At 43.0% G+C, this 14,700-nt stretch overlaps 4 protein-coding genes across 4 annotated transcripts; 1 reads left to right on the forward strand and 3 right to left on the reverse strand.

Moving 5' to 3' along the window:
• Window positions 1–109: 109 nt before the first annotated feature.
• EAF01_001226 (uncharacterized protein) lies at window positions 110–4,101 on the reverse strand. Its single transcript, XM_038909476.1, has 2 exons — window positions 3,256–4,101; window positions 110–3,201 (listed from the first exon to the last, which is right to left on the reverse strand). Exons 1-2 carry the CDS (start codon window positions 3,554–3,556, stop codon window positions 596–598), a joined length of 2,907 nt encoding a protein of 968 aa, XP_038774288.1. The 5' UTR covers window positions 3,557–4,101; the 3' UTR covers window positions 110–595.
• Window positions 4,102–6,427: 2,326 nt separating this feature from the next.
• On the reverse strand, window positions 6,428–6,964 carry EAF01_001227 (uncharacterized protein; the record flags this gene model as incomplete). The annotated part of the gene is made up of 1 exon (XM_038909477.1): window positions 6,428–6,964. One exon carries the CDS (start codon window positions 6,962–6,964, stop codon window positions 6,428–6,430), a length of 537 nt encoding a protein of 178 aa, XP_038774289.1.
• Window positions 6,965–7,984: 1,020 nt separating this feature from the next.
• Window positions 7,985–10,929, forward strand: EAF01_001228 (uncharacterized protein). Its single transcript, XM_038909478.1, has 3 exons — window positions 7,985–9,096; window positions 9,168–9,540; window positions 9,588–10,929. Exons 1-3 carry the CDS (start codon window positions 8,790–8,792, stop codon window positions 10,477–10,479), a joined length of 1,572 nt encoding a protein of 523 aa, XP_038774290.1. The 5' UTR covers window positions 7,985–8,789; the 3' UTR covers window positions 10,480–10,929.
• Window positions 10,930–11,482: 553 nt separating this feature from the next.
• Window positions 11,483–14,393, reverse strand: EAF01_001229 (uncharacterized protein; the record flags this gene model as incomplete). The annotated part of the gene is made up of 2 exons (XM_038909479.1): window positions 11,483–13,711; window positions 13,761–14,393. The coding sequence occupies 2 exons, from the start codon at window positions 14,391–14,393 to the stop codon at window positions 11,483–11,485; spliced, it is 2,862 nt and encodes a 953-aa protein (XP_038774291.1).
• Window positions 14,394–14,700: the final 307 nt, after the last annotated feature.

A 14,700-nucleotide genomic window follows, 5' to 3' on the forward strand; every position in this document is an offset into this window, starting at 1 on the left:
GCGGATGCAAGGATCTCTGTGATGATGATGATGATGATGATGATGAGTAAGTAGAACACCAAGTACTATTATATCCTTCGAAGGTTGCAAATCCCAAATCTCAAATCACAATAAAATTGACAAACTAATTTCAATAGAGCATCTCGAATACAGATTCTCCCTGAATTAACAGAGCATTGAGATTCAAAGGTTACATACAAATCGCTAAACGCTGTCTGAATTACCAGAAAGATTAAGGAGGCTCAATTTATCAAACCCCGAGCAATAAAGGTATAACCTGATTCCTGATTTTCCATTCCATCATACATGATATAAACCATACCCATGAAATCATCCCCAAAATCATCCATCTATACCCAGCAATGCTCGCTCAAAATCAACATGGTATCTCCACCTTGCGCCAAACCAAACCAGAGATCCACACCCGCACTCGTACAACCAGCATTAATAGACTGCTAGTACAAACCCAAGTCCCAACCAAGATTGACCTAAACCCAGAAAAAACCCTCCAGATCACGCCATAATATGCTCATACCCGCTGTATTCGCCAAATGAAATAAGATTCAACTCCAAATCTCATAAATGTTTACAACATTCAAAGTTCCACCTCTTCACTCTCCTCCAACGGAAACGGAGGGACAGATTTGCTCGCCGCACTCCCCAACTGAACACTCTTATCACTAGCTTCCATTTCGTACCTTTCCTCCTGGGTCGCCACAGCATCCGGATCGGCACCTCTTGCATAAGCCAACAAATCAATACTATCATCATCATCATCTTCTCCCGCGTCTTCAATATCCATAGCATCGTCATCAGATGATACTTGAATATCGTTATCTGACATTAGATCTTCGCCCTTTTCTAGAGGTTCATCTCTAATATGAGAGATTCCCATGAAAGAGGAGGAGCTATCGGAATACTCTGCTGAAGTTTCGGTGCCGGAAAGCATGTCGAAATAAGAGGATGGCTCGGGTAGGGGCGATGGGTGAAGCATGATCAATTCTTCCGAGATGTTTTCGGTCTTTATGGGTAAACTCTCATATGGTCGGTGCGGTGGAGATCCATTGGCAGGATCGGCCAAGTGAACCAATTTACTGATTATGCCATCCACCTCATCGTGAGGCTCGGGATTGTGAAATGAATCTAACGAAGACTGTGAAATTGTGTGTAGAATCTTCGAAGTTGAACGTGGAGCAGAGAATTTAGAAACCTTGAAAGGAACATGGTCATTATTCGCCGTCCATCGTGTATGTACCTTGTAAAGCAAGTGGTCGGCTGGTTGTATGCCGGCGAGCCCACTGGCAACAAATTCGACAAGGGCTGGAGGAGATTGAGGGTCGCCACAACCCATGTCGGTGGCGAATTCGAAGTCCGTATCATCGGAGAGTATACTAGGGGTTTGTGGTCTTGTTTCTGGGGCTTGAAACAGATCTCCTCCCTTAGAATAGTCCTTGAACGGTCTGAATGGTAGAAAAGAACCGGAAGGAGTCCTGTCCTTAAGGAGATGTCTTGTAGGATGTGGGCAGCCGACAGCATCTTCAGTGTGATTGCTGTAACCATCTTTGTCAACGCCAGTAATATGTAACGGGGTTTCAAGGTCGCCACGATCACCAGAAAGATCGCTGAAGAATTTCGTTCCGTTGTAGAATATCAATGGCCCATCATCGCGCGGACTGCTGCCAAGTCTCTTAATAGGGGACGCAAAGCCGGGAAGACTATAACGATTCGGTGAAATATCGCTCTCATCACCAGACACCTCGGATGTATGTTGTGGATAACAAACAAACATCGGCTCATAAAAACATGCATCCGTCGCTTTAGGATTCTTTGAGCTCTGGTTTATCATTTTCAGTGGTGCGTGTCCCGTAGGAGTGAATTTGTTCGCATGAACCTTGCGTCTTTTGCGGGAAGCTTCATCACTGCCATCACTATCGGGTGGAGATCGTTGGTGAACACTGCTATTACCGCTGTCACTGCTTAATCTTGTTCCTTGCGTACCACCTCTCCAACGCAGTTTCTTGCCATCTGGAGATATTTGAAGTTTCCTACTCAATTCGGTAACGGCAGATCTGATAAAGCCAGGTGTGACGTTGATAATGTGCAATTGTGCCATATTGATGAGAAGATTCAGATAGACCCACCCCTCGGCATCAACGGCAGCATCTTGTGATTCTTCCGTTAATAGTTGGGGTGCTGAAATTCCAAGGTGGCGAATATACTCAACGTTATCGGAACCGACTTGGTCACGGTCTGGATCCAAATCCAAGGGTCTGGTTGGCCTTTGCTGTGGTGAAGGGGATCCACGAGACTTTTGGGGAGAATTTGACGGTCCTGTTGGCGATTGGCTATTCTTTGAATTGTTTACTAACCCCTGCTTGTCTAGTTCCATATTATGTGGCCCGATGTGAGCTTCGCGTACACCTTCTCTAGGGTGGAAATGAATTTGCGAGGCTTGATCTGCTCTCGCGGCCGACCTGGACACCTCTTGCTGTTGCAAAGATTGACTGTGCGCACCGATGAGCGATCCTGTCTTTCCCGTAAATAATTGTTCTAGGCGCCGAACAACCATCCTCTTTCGCTGATTTTCGGACATCTCTAGGGATGACCTTGGTTGTAATCCCTGAGGAATGTCCTGCAAGAAATCTTGCAATTTTCGATCGGTTGTGACCCGCGATTGCGTTGGCATTTGCCCTTCCCCAGCCGAGGAGCTATGCGAGGGCCCAGATCTCGACATCGAGGCATATGCGGAGTCAGTCGGCCGGGAGTTGGACCCAGATGAAACGGATTTATGCTTTGTGGGTTTACCGGAAGGTGGATAAGCTCTTGACTGTCGACCTACTGGACCGTTGATGCTTAGATCTTCTGACGAACTCACAAAACTGGTAGAAAATGAGCGAAGAAGTTCTTCTAGCTCCCTTCGTTTACGTGCGGACAGGGCATGAATTTTGACTTCGAAGAGCTTCTCGTTCTCCAAGTGGGTAGTCGCTGAACGACCATATCTTTTTAATTTCTCCTTCAACTTCTGATTCTCGATGGTCAAATCGTCAATGATACTGCGATACTCTTCTGATGCACTGCCATCTCGAGATCTTGATATGGGGTTCAATGAGTGTAGATTGTATCGGTTACCTCGATGTGGCAATTCTTTGCTGGAATCCGTGTCTTCATTAGAGCTGTGTTGAAGAAAGTATGGCGGGTCACCTGCAGCTTTGTCAATTTACAGGAGCTGGCGGAGCTCCCTGACTAGAAACTTACTGGTCTCTCCAGAGTCCTGGTTGACAGCACTCGCAGGACGCGTATTCGAGCGATCAAACCATTCATTTACATTCGTCGCAACGGTATCCTCTGAATCGTCCGATGTTTGTTTTCTGAAAGGAGAGGTGGAGTTACTTCTTGGCTTAGTAAAATTGTCGACCTGCTTCACCACACTCAAGTTTGACTTTGCATTCTCAATAGGATTGGGCGTGTCGTGCCTCAAGGAGACGGAGAGATGTGCCGGAGGTCTTCGAGGATGAGAAGCCGTCGTAACCATGGTCGAATCTGATTCCAAATTCATAGTCGACGAGACAATTCAAAGATAATTGGTGGTACTATAATTGTAAAGAACCCATTGCAACAGGCTGTGGACAATATCACAGTCGACCTACGATTTGGATGAGATTGTATGCAATTGTTGAAGCGAGATACCCTAATGAGTCTACAGTGACGAACTTGTTGTATATAAAGAATTAGATTTGGGACTGCGTCTAAGGTATTTTTCTTTTTCTTTTCCCGATTGAATAGCTAGGTAGGTATGTATCGTATATTGTGTGTCCGAAGGAGGGGATACGATTGGAAAGCTGTCACAATCTGGGCGATGAATACTTGGGAACTTTCTGGATTCTTGATAGAAGCGAAGGCCAAGGTTGTGTGTAATTCGTGGGATGAGAAAGTGCTGGAGATTGCATATGTGTGCGCAATTTGAGTAGATATTGAAAAAGGACCTCTTCACGTCTTTACAGCGTAGGTAGTAGGTAAGGAATGATGAAAGTAACAATATTTTATTTTTTCTAAGAAAAGAAAGAAATGATAAAGGAAAGAGAATATTCATCATATTGACTGTATCTGTATCGTACCTACCTAGTTTGTTGGTATTATTGAATGTTGAACAAATTGACCTCATGTTTAGGTTATTGCTTCGCTGATGCTTTAACAAGCCACGATCCATGGAGCAACTTCCCAATTTCTGAAAGGTCGTCGAGATCTGAAAATCAATGGGTGATCTGAACTTAGATGGCCGCATCTCCATATGATTGGTTGAGAATCTTAGTAATCCGCTACCATCCGGACTCCACCAATCGAGAATCTGCGATGAATCAAGATGGGGTTTTCCAAAATACAAATCTCAAGTAGAAGGTATATGGGCCCGGTATATGTGATTCGAGCCTTCTTGGCATGTATATATATATATATGTTCATTTGTATATTTACGTCCTCGGTATTTTTATATGTAAAGACCAAACAATTAATTTACAGTACCGATTTGTTCTAACTATACATAACTATTCCAAAGTTCTGTACAATGTATAATAAAAATGCGATACTCATCAAATCCTTCAAAGAACAGGGGAGTCGGTCTGTCGGGGGCCCTGGTGAAAGTCTGGATTCTATTCTTCGATAACTAGGGCTCATTCTCGATTCAGGGACCTTTATTAGCTTCGGAGTAGCCACTTTCACACTAGCTCACTGTCGACCCAGGTAGGACATGATTGATGCTACCTGCATTCCAAATATCCAATTAACGAACTACAAACCGGAAAAACCACGAGCCATCCAGAGGTAAACCACGAGCCACAAACCACGAGCCACAAGCTATGAGTCCTACTTAATGAGGGGCGGTTATATAAGGAAGTAATATAAACCCTACTTTTATTAAAATCTTATCGTTTTTATAGAATTTATTACTGCTTCAAGCGAATTAAATAGATAATAAACTATTTTCTCTTAAAATTTATTAATTAAAACTTATACTTACTCTTTAATAATTTTAATAACTGTATAATATTTAAAATTATTAAAGCTTTTTATAGATTTAAATAGACTTATAATAAAGATTTAAATTTAGATTCTAATTAAAAGAAATAATTTTCAATAAAATGTAATTTTTTTTAAAATAAAATATGATTTTTATAATACTTCTACTAGATAGATCTTACTATATAAATTTTCTACTAGTAATATAATTTAATTCGTTTAAAGGCCTAAAGTAACAATACATTTAAATGCGTTTTATATTACTTATCCCTTCAATTACTATATTCGTTGGGAAAGGGCTGGATGGCTCAGATGTTTCACACACCAATCGTTACGAGTACCGGTAGATGTCTGAAGATAGAGATATCTGATCTCATCGAGTAGTATTCGGATATCCAGGTATCCGACCTCAGCTAAGGTACTGGTAAAGGATGAAAACACATTCAGAGATTTCAAATGTCTCCTTTCAATTCGAGAACGAAAAAGGATCCTATCGTCATGCAGCATTGAGTGATATCTAATGTCAGAAATCACCAAACGATTGACAACGTTTCCAACCTAATCTCGATTTTCCATTGGCTTTGAAACGCTCCAAGCTAATAAGCTGGATAAGCTCGTTTAACCCCTTCTTCGAATTGATTCGGTATCCGAAACGTTGAATTCGATATCATCGACGATGAATCTGAACAAACGCTCTGTCTTACCCAAAGATCTTTCTTCTCATAATCTTACTTCCCAATGAGCATGACTAATCAGAAGTTGTTTCATGCGTATCGAGTCACCTTTTTTGCATGAAGTCTAGATTGGATCACTAACCTCCTATGTCATTTAAACTTGGGTGGCAACAATTTATATTGAAAGATCAACATGTCAAAATCTCCGGATACCATTCAGCAGCATTTTAGATATTGCTCTAGCACACCGGGCACGCACTAAAATCGTCTAGAGTCGATCTGTACATGGGATCAACAAAGATGCGTCCTACCAGGTTGTTGTCGGTACGGAAAATAAAGACAAATACCCTTTCTAGACACGAAACTTCCGGTTCGGTCAATTTGCCTTTCAATATCTGTCCCGAAAAGAAAATGATAAGCTTACCTAGGTGCAACTTTATGGGTCTCACAATTGGGTAGACATTCAACCATGGATAATGAATGAGCTCAGAGTTTACGTCCTGATCAACCCAATTCCTCGCCTATTTCATCAGCAAAAAAGGGATCGAGATTTCTGAACCCTCATCACAACGGTTCGACCCCTCTCCGACATGACATGATCTACCGGCTCTTGAACGCCCCATTCATGTGATTACACAAAATTGCTTCTCCTTCAATCTTACTCCGTATGACAAAATCACCCCGCAAAAGATAAAGGTCCAGGAAGATATCAACCATTCACGCCTGTACCGAGTGTCTCATCATACCAAACTCTTGCCCATCTTCACAATCTCCAATACCAATCCATCATCTAGAGGTGCATCGGATCTTTCCAATGCCTCGTACCCCATCTTCTCATAGAATGCAACTCCACTCAAGGTTGAGCCGATTTCAGCCTTCGTAAAGCCTGCTTCTATCGCAGCATTCTCACAAGCTCGAATGATCATACCAGCAATACCTCTTCGTGTCCAATCAGGATGAACAAAGAAAGCACGAATTCTGGCACCATCTACATCAGGATCCAAGAGTTTCGAATCTCGAGTTGCAAATTGATCACCTCCATATAACGTGGACCTATAAGATATACCACCACTTCCCACTATCGTATCTCCAGATGTCACTACAAAGTAATTCCCATCCTGGATGAGTTGGGTATCAACACCGTATACTGATTTGAGAGCACCGGCTATTTGGGCTGGCGTATAGTGTTCGACTTGGAGACCTCGGACCGACGCATCAATCAGCGGATGAAGTTGCGGGATGTCATTCACGGTAGCTCGGCGAAGTTGGAGTTCCATGGCGAAATTGGTATGTTATCCTTCCCCGAGTACGACAATTTGTATTTTCTCGTCTGTCTCCGATGGAAATATTTTGATTGAACCTCTGTGAATCTCTGAACAACGAACATATATCTGCCCACTTTTGGAGCTATTATCGGCCGGCAAATTATCGGGGGGGGGGGGGGGGGGGGGTGAAACTGCACAGAAGTGAATCCGTAAATAGATAAGATACCTGGGGATTTTTATCACCAATTCATGATTGATATCACGATGAGGTTGCAGTACATCTAGGCACCAGTCAAATGGTACCGAAATCGCAAGACCTCATGATTTGATGATCTGGCTGTAACACTGCAGCATGATTGGGATATGGATATGGGAAAATGGAAAGTTATGCCGGTAGGTGATACGATCAATACAGGTGGAAGTCATCTACGATGATTTCTCTCTAAGCTTGTGAGAAGCATTGGATGCGAGTACGTTATGAGAGGAATCCACGACGACCCTGCGTCTTGTGACGATTTCGTTCTCGTTTTCGTTTGAACATTGATAAATATTGAATGAAGGCCATTGTTTAGGGAACTCACGCGATGGGTACCTAGGTATGTACTGGTGAATTCAAAGACTGTCTTGTGAGGTCTAGATTGAAGGTTCAATCAATACATGAAATATACAAAGTACTGGTACTCTCTGCCAAGCTTCAAATACCAATGTACCTCGTAAGTACCTCGTAAGTACCTACGGATGATATCAATATGAGATGATGTTCGCATGGATGAAGTTTTCCCAATAGATGTTTTATTCCTTTCTAGCTTTGGTTCGTTATTTCATCTTGCTAGCCAATCATAAGGGTTTTATTGAGACTGCTAGGTAATATCATCAATGATTACAGTAAACAATGTATCAGAATCGTAATAATGTTTCTTCAGTAATAATGGGTTAAATTGGATTACATCCTGGTGGTCGTGTATGCTTCCTTCAGCCTTCTTTTCTTCACTGCGGGGTCATATTGTATTGTATTGTATTGTATGGCTGACCTCGTCAGGTTTTATAGGAACATTTTTAGTAGCAGAGTACTGTTTAATCACATCGACAAACACATACCGGTATTACATTCCAACCACCTTGGTATATTCTTCACACTCGGGATCCACTTCGAACTATCTAGTAATCTCTCGAATGCCTTCTCGGTGACTTTCAACATGGGGTGGAGGAAAACCTCCTAAAACTCTCCGCCGATGAGGTAATTGTGGTTAATTGGATCATTGATGCCCACCCACCACCTGCGAATATTCCATGTTCCTGTTGGCGGGGAACGAAAAAAGACAAAAGAGAGAGATCACAAAACTTTTATAAGACTAATACTATTCCTGGATGAAAAGATAATTTCTCTCGTCTTCTTTTCAATCCCTTTCGGAGAAATTCACCCCTTGGAAAAGTTCGTGTAATCGCTATTGAAGACATCTTTGTCCTTTGTCTTTTCTTCTCTGAAGCTGCCCACCTACCTAACTAACTGACGGGTTCCAAGTTTATTTATATTTTAACCTTGGAAATCATTCACTCCCAAGCTCAAGCTTGCCAACGAACAAGAAAACCACTCACACCTTGGGAAATTTATCCAACTCATACTACCTATTTAGCCTTACCGGGAACACCCGTTTATCGCTTGTAAAGCTTCCCATTATCTACTTCTTGGACAGCTTCCTCGAAAGATTTCAAGAGGACCCCGACAAGATCTATCTCAACTCAAAATCCGAACTATTTGATCTAGCCCAGCTCTGCTTCTAGTTGTGCCATCAGCCGCACATTGCACCAACGACCATAAAACGAAAATATCTACAACATGCCTTCCATAGTTGGCGAGGAGCCCAAAGCTTCTAGCAGATTACTTCTGGTATCCAACAGACTACCCATCACAATCAAACGAACTGAGGATGGTCAATATGAATTCACTGGTTCCTCGGGTGGTTTGGTCACGGGTTTGAGTGGCTTAGCAAAGACGACTACATTTCAGTGGTATGGATGGCCAGGTTTGGAAGTGCCAGATGCTGAAGCAAAGCCTCTGGTTAAGAGATTGAAGGACGAACATGGTGCTCATCCAGTTTTCGTCGATGATGAATTGGCCGACAAGCATTACAATGGTTTCTCTAGTATGTATTTTCCACCAACTCTGCCCGGTTACATCTGGCATTACATCTGCAGGTACTAACAGCATTCGTAGATTCTATCCTTTGGCCTCTATTTCATTACCACCCAGGAGAGATTACATTCGACGAGTCGCAATGGATGGCATACAAGGAGGTCAACAGGTTATTCGCGAAAACGATTGCTAAGGATGTACAAGATGGTGATTTGATTTGGGTCCACGATTATCATCTCATGCTTCTTCCAGAGATGCTGCGCGATGAAATCGGCACGAGCAAGAAGAATGTCAAGATTGGATTCTTCCTTCATACACCTTTCCCTTCCAGTGAGATTTACAGAATCTTACCTGTCAGAGAATCTTTGTTGTTGAGTGTACTTCATTGCGATTTGATCGGTTTCCATACATATGATTATGCTAGGCATTTCCTCAGCAGTTGCTCCAGAATTTTGTAAGTATGAATCCTGCTCCTCATGAAGTCTAACTAACAATATATAGGGAAACACAAACAACACCTAATGGTGTCGAATTCCGTGGTAAATATGTCACAGTAGCTGCTTTCCCCATCGGTATCGACCCTGAAAAGTTCATTGAGACACTCAAAAAGCCAAAGGTCGAAGAGCGCATTGCTCAACTAGAGCGCAAATTCGAAGGTGTTAAACTCATCGTCGGAGTGGACAGATTAGATTACATCAAAGGTGTCCCACAAAAATTGCACGCCCTTGAAGTCTTCCTCACAGAACATCCCGAATGGATCGGCAAGGTAGTCCTCGTCCAAGTCGCTGTTCCTTCTCGTCAAGATGTCGAAGAATATCAAAATCTCCGTGCCGTCGTCAACGAACTTGTCGGCCGCATCAACGGTCGCTTTGGTACCGTTGAATTCATGCCCATTCATTTCCTCCATCAATCTGTCAATTTCGATGAACTCACCGCTCTTTACGCCGTTTCAGACGCCTGTCTCGTTTCCAGTACGCGTGATGGCATGAATCTAGTCTCCTACGAATACATTGCCACACAACGTAAACGTCATGGTGTAATGATTCTCTCTGAATTCACAGGCGCGGCTCAATCTCTCAATGGTGCTCTCATTGTTAATCCATGGAATACGGAAGAACTGGCAGATGCTATCCATGATGCTGTCACAATGTCTCCAGAACAGAGAGAAATTAACTTCAAGAAATTGGAAAAATATGTATTCAAATACACGAGTGCATGGTGGGGAGAAAGTTTCGTAAGCGAGTTGCAGAGAATTAGTGAACACGCGGCGAAAAAATCAAACAATAAGGGGACGGTAGACAAGATGCCAGACTTGGTAGAGGGGGTTCAACAATTCAATCTTGGGGAACAGAGAGAGGAGGGGAGATTGGAACCGGGTGAATTCGATGATTAGATTTAGGGTTTGGGATAGACTGGAATGGGAGTACTGCGAGAGAGGACAGAAAAGAAGAGAAGAAGATTTTTTGATGGGACCGCACATACTTTCCTTGATAGCATTGATGGATGGACGGGATGGACGGATGGACGAATGGCGTTATTGCTGATTGTTTGCTTGCTTGCTTATGAATGATGACTTGACTTATACTTTAAGTCGAATGAATCGAATCGAATTGAATTTGATTTGGAACATGTATGGATGGATTGACGGATGGATGGGTGTGCTGGGAATCTAAGAAAATGGGAAATGAATACAAACGTATTTACAGCATACATACATGCATAGATAGATAAATGAAAGAGAGAGAGAAAAACGATGAATTGAAAAGAGATCATATTATACTCACCGTTGGTTAAGAATATCTATGTCAAAATCTACATCTCAAAATCTATATATTAAAATCTATATATCAAATCTATATATCAAATCTATATTTCAAATCTATATATCAAATCTGTATATTCAAATCTATATTTCAAATCTATATTTCAAATCTACAAATTAAAATCACATAAAGAGCCTAAAAGAAGAATAGCAAACAAAATAAAACAATAAAGGAATTTTTCATTTTTCATTTTTCATTTTTCATTTTAAAAAATTGAAATGAATCATCCGACTAAATCAACTCAACTCAACCTATGTCTCTCGCGGGCATCTCTCGCGAACCTAGATAATCGAAAGGAAATCAGGAAGGCAAGAAGGAAGGAAAGAAAGTCTCCACGTTTAAAATTAAGATTTTCACTCCATTCACCTATCAATCCATCAATCCATCCATTCATCAATGTATACATCATCTGATTCCTCTTACATTCATCTCTCACTCCTTAATCATCATTTTTCTCTCGCACGCAGCATTCTCTTTCCCTCTTCCCATCCACCCGTTCATGCAATCACACCGTCCTAAATCACTTTTTCCCAACCCCCCACCTCACCCCCCCCCCCTCCCTAGACTCGAAACCTAAGAACTAACCTTCTCCCTCATCATCCCCATCCACTGCTGAAAGCTCATACCCTGATCCGCCCTATCCTCGACCAACAGGGTCTGGGCCCACAACTTCAACGACGGTTCTCCATCTTCTCGCACCACATACAAATGCGGCACGACAATACTACCGACACCTCTACTCCTATAATCTCTTGCTTTCTGGAACACATTTCTCACTCTCTCACTGAAGTCATTATCCAATTCCGGTAGTGTCGCTTTTCCAACCTTTAGTTTCGAGCGATCCGAAATATCAAAAACGTCAGCTAACAATTGAGGAACGGCGTCGCGGCCGACCCAGAGGAATTGTGTTTGGCCGTCATCAATAAGATAGAGACCGAATGGGACGAGACGTTCTGATGAAAGGTTCATTGGTGGAGGAAGGACGATTTGATTTGTTTCCGGGTCGGGGATACCAGCGTTGTCGGGCATATCATGTAATGAGTACAGACGTGGATAGATGTATTGCATCAAGAGTGGAAGAGGAAGAGTGGACAATTGGCAAAGAGCCGCAGATCTCAAATCCGAAGGAATTTGAGCTGATTTTCGAAGTCCAACATTCTTGATGAGACCAAGAAAAAGGACTGGCAATCCACGAAGGTTGGCAGGGAATTGAAGTCCACCACCACCCATATTTCCACCTGCAAGTTCTTTCTTGAATGTTTGAAGAAGCTCAATCAATTTCGATTGGAGAGCTTCGCGTGCAGGCTCAAGTCCACCACTCAATGCACGCTCAACAGCCTTGTGACTGAAGTAAGTAGTAATTGCGCATTGATCGGCAGATGCATATACGTCTTGAAGATTAGTTGTTGTAGGTAATGACAAAGTCATAACTCTAATACGACGCTCTCCGTTACTTGTGGTGTGCAAGACGGCCGTTTGCATGCAAACAAAGTTCTTGGTGAGAGACTCGTCGATAGCAACTTCGACAACATAGCTTTGATCACGAGGGAAAGCTGGGAAGGCGCAGAGATCCGAACTTCGGTTGAAGAAATTGCCATAGAAAGTGCTCATCCGGAGACCAGTAGTAGCACGGACACGTAACACTGCCTCAAGACCAATCTCAGCAGATAGGTAATCACTGAATTCGGTAGCGAATTTGATAGCGTCTTCGCTTCTTCCAGCATTCCATCCAGGGTAGAAATAGGTTTGTCCACCGGTATATCTTGGAAGGTTGCTAAGAGAAGCTACATCCTGATATTGCGATGAGAACAAGAACATATCGATAGAAACTTGATTCTTCGAACATTCGACCGCAAAACTCTTGTAGAAACTGTTGGCTGTTTGTAATAGACCACTCTCCTTCGAGGTACCCAGTAGCTTTTTATCCTCACGCATTTCTAATTTGCCGAATCCAACATTAGGTAATGAAGCAGTGATTACAACAATCTTTCCACCGAGAGGGGAGATGAGTTTGTGGCCAGCACGAAGAGCTGATCCCATACATGATCCATTGTTTGTATTGGTCTGGAACATTTGAGGAAGAGTCATGAGGAATTTCTCTACATTCAATCTGCATTCAGACAATGGTACCAATAGCTCTTGAGGAACTGGAAGGAAAGGCTCGTCCAGATCACTAACAACGAGCATATTTGTCTCGCCATTCTCTTCCGTATCTTTTGGAACTTGGAAGTAATGTAAACTGGAGTCTACAGCCATAAATCCAACTCGTGTTCTTCGATCCGCATTTGGTATCCTGTTAAGACTGTCGAGAATAGTTCTTGCACTAGTAGCCGACAAGCCACAAGATACAGAAGCGAAGCTGACGTCGAACAAGAAGAGGTAGACAAGTGGTTGTGGAGGTCTGACCATATATTCCTGTGGTGCGACAAATTCCACAACTGCGTGATTAAGTTCCGGTCGTTGCCATCGATCAACACTTTGTTGTGCAGCTGCATCCCAGTCGAAAGCTTGTGGAACATCGTTTGTGAGGTTACACATATTACACCTCCATCTGTGGCCATGGTCAAGGAATGAAACATATGGGTTGATGTATGAACGACATCTTCTACAACGTGAAATGACTTGATCTTGAACAACTGGTACTGGATCGTCGACATCGTGCAATGAAGTATATGGCTGTATAACTAATGCGAAAGGAAGTTTTGATTTCTTGAGGAGAGAATTGGTTGTAGGAACCGCATTCAAAGTGGATCTAACATATTTTGGTGGACAATTCGCATTTGGGGAAGGGGTAACACTGGACTATTTAAGCATTAGCATAGAATTCCATAAAACAAACATTCAATCTTACATTTGCAGGCAAGATAATTGGAGGAGGAGGCAGGTCCAACTCTGCGACATTGAAAGGTTGGTTGGTGAGATCTGTAGGATAAAGCTGATTCAACGCAACCTGGCCTGGAGCACCACCAGGACGAGCTTGAGCCGCAATAGGTTGTTGCGGTCCACCCATTCCCATCTGCCCCATTCCTTGAGTAATTCCCGCTACACCAGGAGTAACGGGTGTGCCTGGGCCAGGATATCCGGCATCAGGAGGTTGATAACCCCCCACACCGCCGCCATATTGTGGTTGAGAGAAACCGCCTTGAGGAGCGCCGACCATGCCAGGTTGTGGAGCTCCATATGCAGCAGCGGGATCTGGTTGGGCTTGATATCCGCCATATGCAGCAGGTGCTTGTGCGGGTTGAAATTGAGCACCGCCATGTGTTTGTCCTCCTAAGGCTGAATTCGCACCTTGGCCAAAATCATAAGCTTGTGTCGCATACCCCCTCTTCTTCTTCTTTCCGGCATCTGCTCCTGGCGGTCCAGCTTGTTGTGTGGGAGAAGTCATTGGTTGTTCGTAGCCTGGTTGCGTGGGACTTTGCTGTGCGTATGGATCCTGAGGGGGATAAGCTTGGCCCGGATATCCATCTTGTGGTGCCGCCATATTTGCTATCGTTTTAATTCTCTGGGGCAGCGTTTCCGAGATTTAAAATGTGGTGTCGTGGCGCAAGAAAATTGGTAGTCGCCCTTGGAAAGCTTGATGTTGTCCTGTTCGAGGGGTAGGTCGAGTATGGAAAGTGTCAAGTCAATACCCAAGCTTAGAATTCTTGGATAGATGATCTGCGATAGTTGATAGTCTCAAGGAACACGTTGCTAAGAAAGAGCTTCCTAGTTAGATGAGATCCGAACAGATTGTAAAAAAGTCCAGGGGTAGTTCTAGACAATAAGAGAAGATTTGAAAAATACAATCA

The sequence above is a fragment of the Botrytis porri genome (assembly GCF_014898465.1).
Source record: "Botrytis porri strain MUCL 3234 chromosome Unknown BPOR_002, whole genome shotgun sequence".
Classification (NCBI taxonomy): Eukaryota; Fungi; Ascomycota; class Leotiomycetes; order Helotiales; family Sclerotiniaceae; genus Botrytis; species Botrytis porri.

What these genes read in the sequence shown, in the direction of transcription:
- EAF01_001226 (XM_038909476.1), bottom strand. Translation starts at nt 3,556, where the DNA reads ATGAATTTGGAATCAGATTCGACCATGGTTACGACGGCTTCTCATCCT. An exon ending in CCAGGACTCTGGAGAGACCA is followed by an intron (nt 3,202 to 3,255) that starts GTAAGTTTCTAG and finishes ACAAAGCTGCAG; the next exon opens with GTGACCCGCCATACTTTCTT.
- EAF01_001228 (XM_038909478.1), top strand. Translation starts at nt 8,790, where the DNA reads ATGCCTTCCATAGTTGGCGAGGAGCCCAAAGCTTCTAGCAGATTACTT. An exon ending in GCATTACAATGGTTTCTCTA is followed by an intron (nt 9,097 to 9,167) that starts GTATGTATTTTC and finishes CAGCATTCGTAG; the next exon opens with ATTCTATCCTTTGGCCTCTA. An exon ending in AGCAGTTGCTCCAGAATTTT is followed by an intron (nt 9,541 to 9,587) that starts GTAAGTATGAAT and finishes AACAATATATAG; the next exon opens with GGAAACACAAACAACACCTA.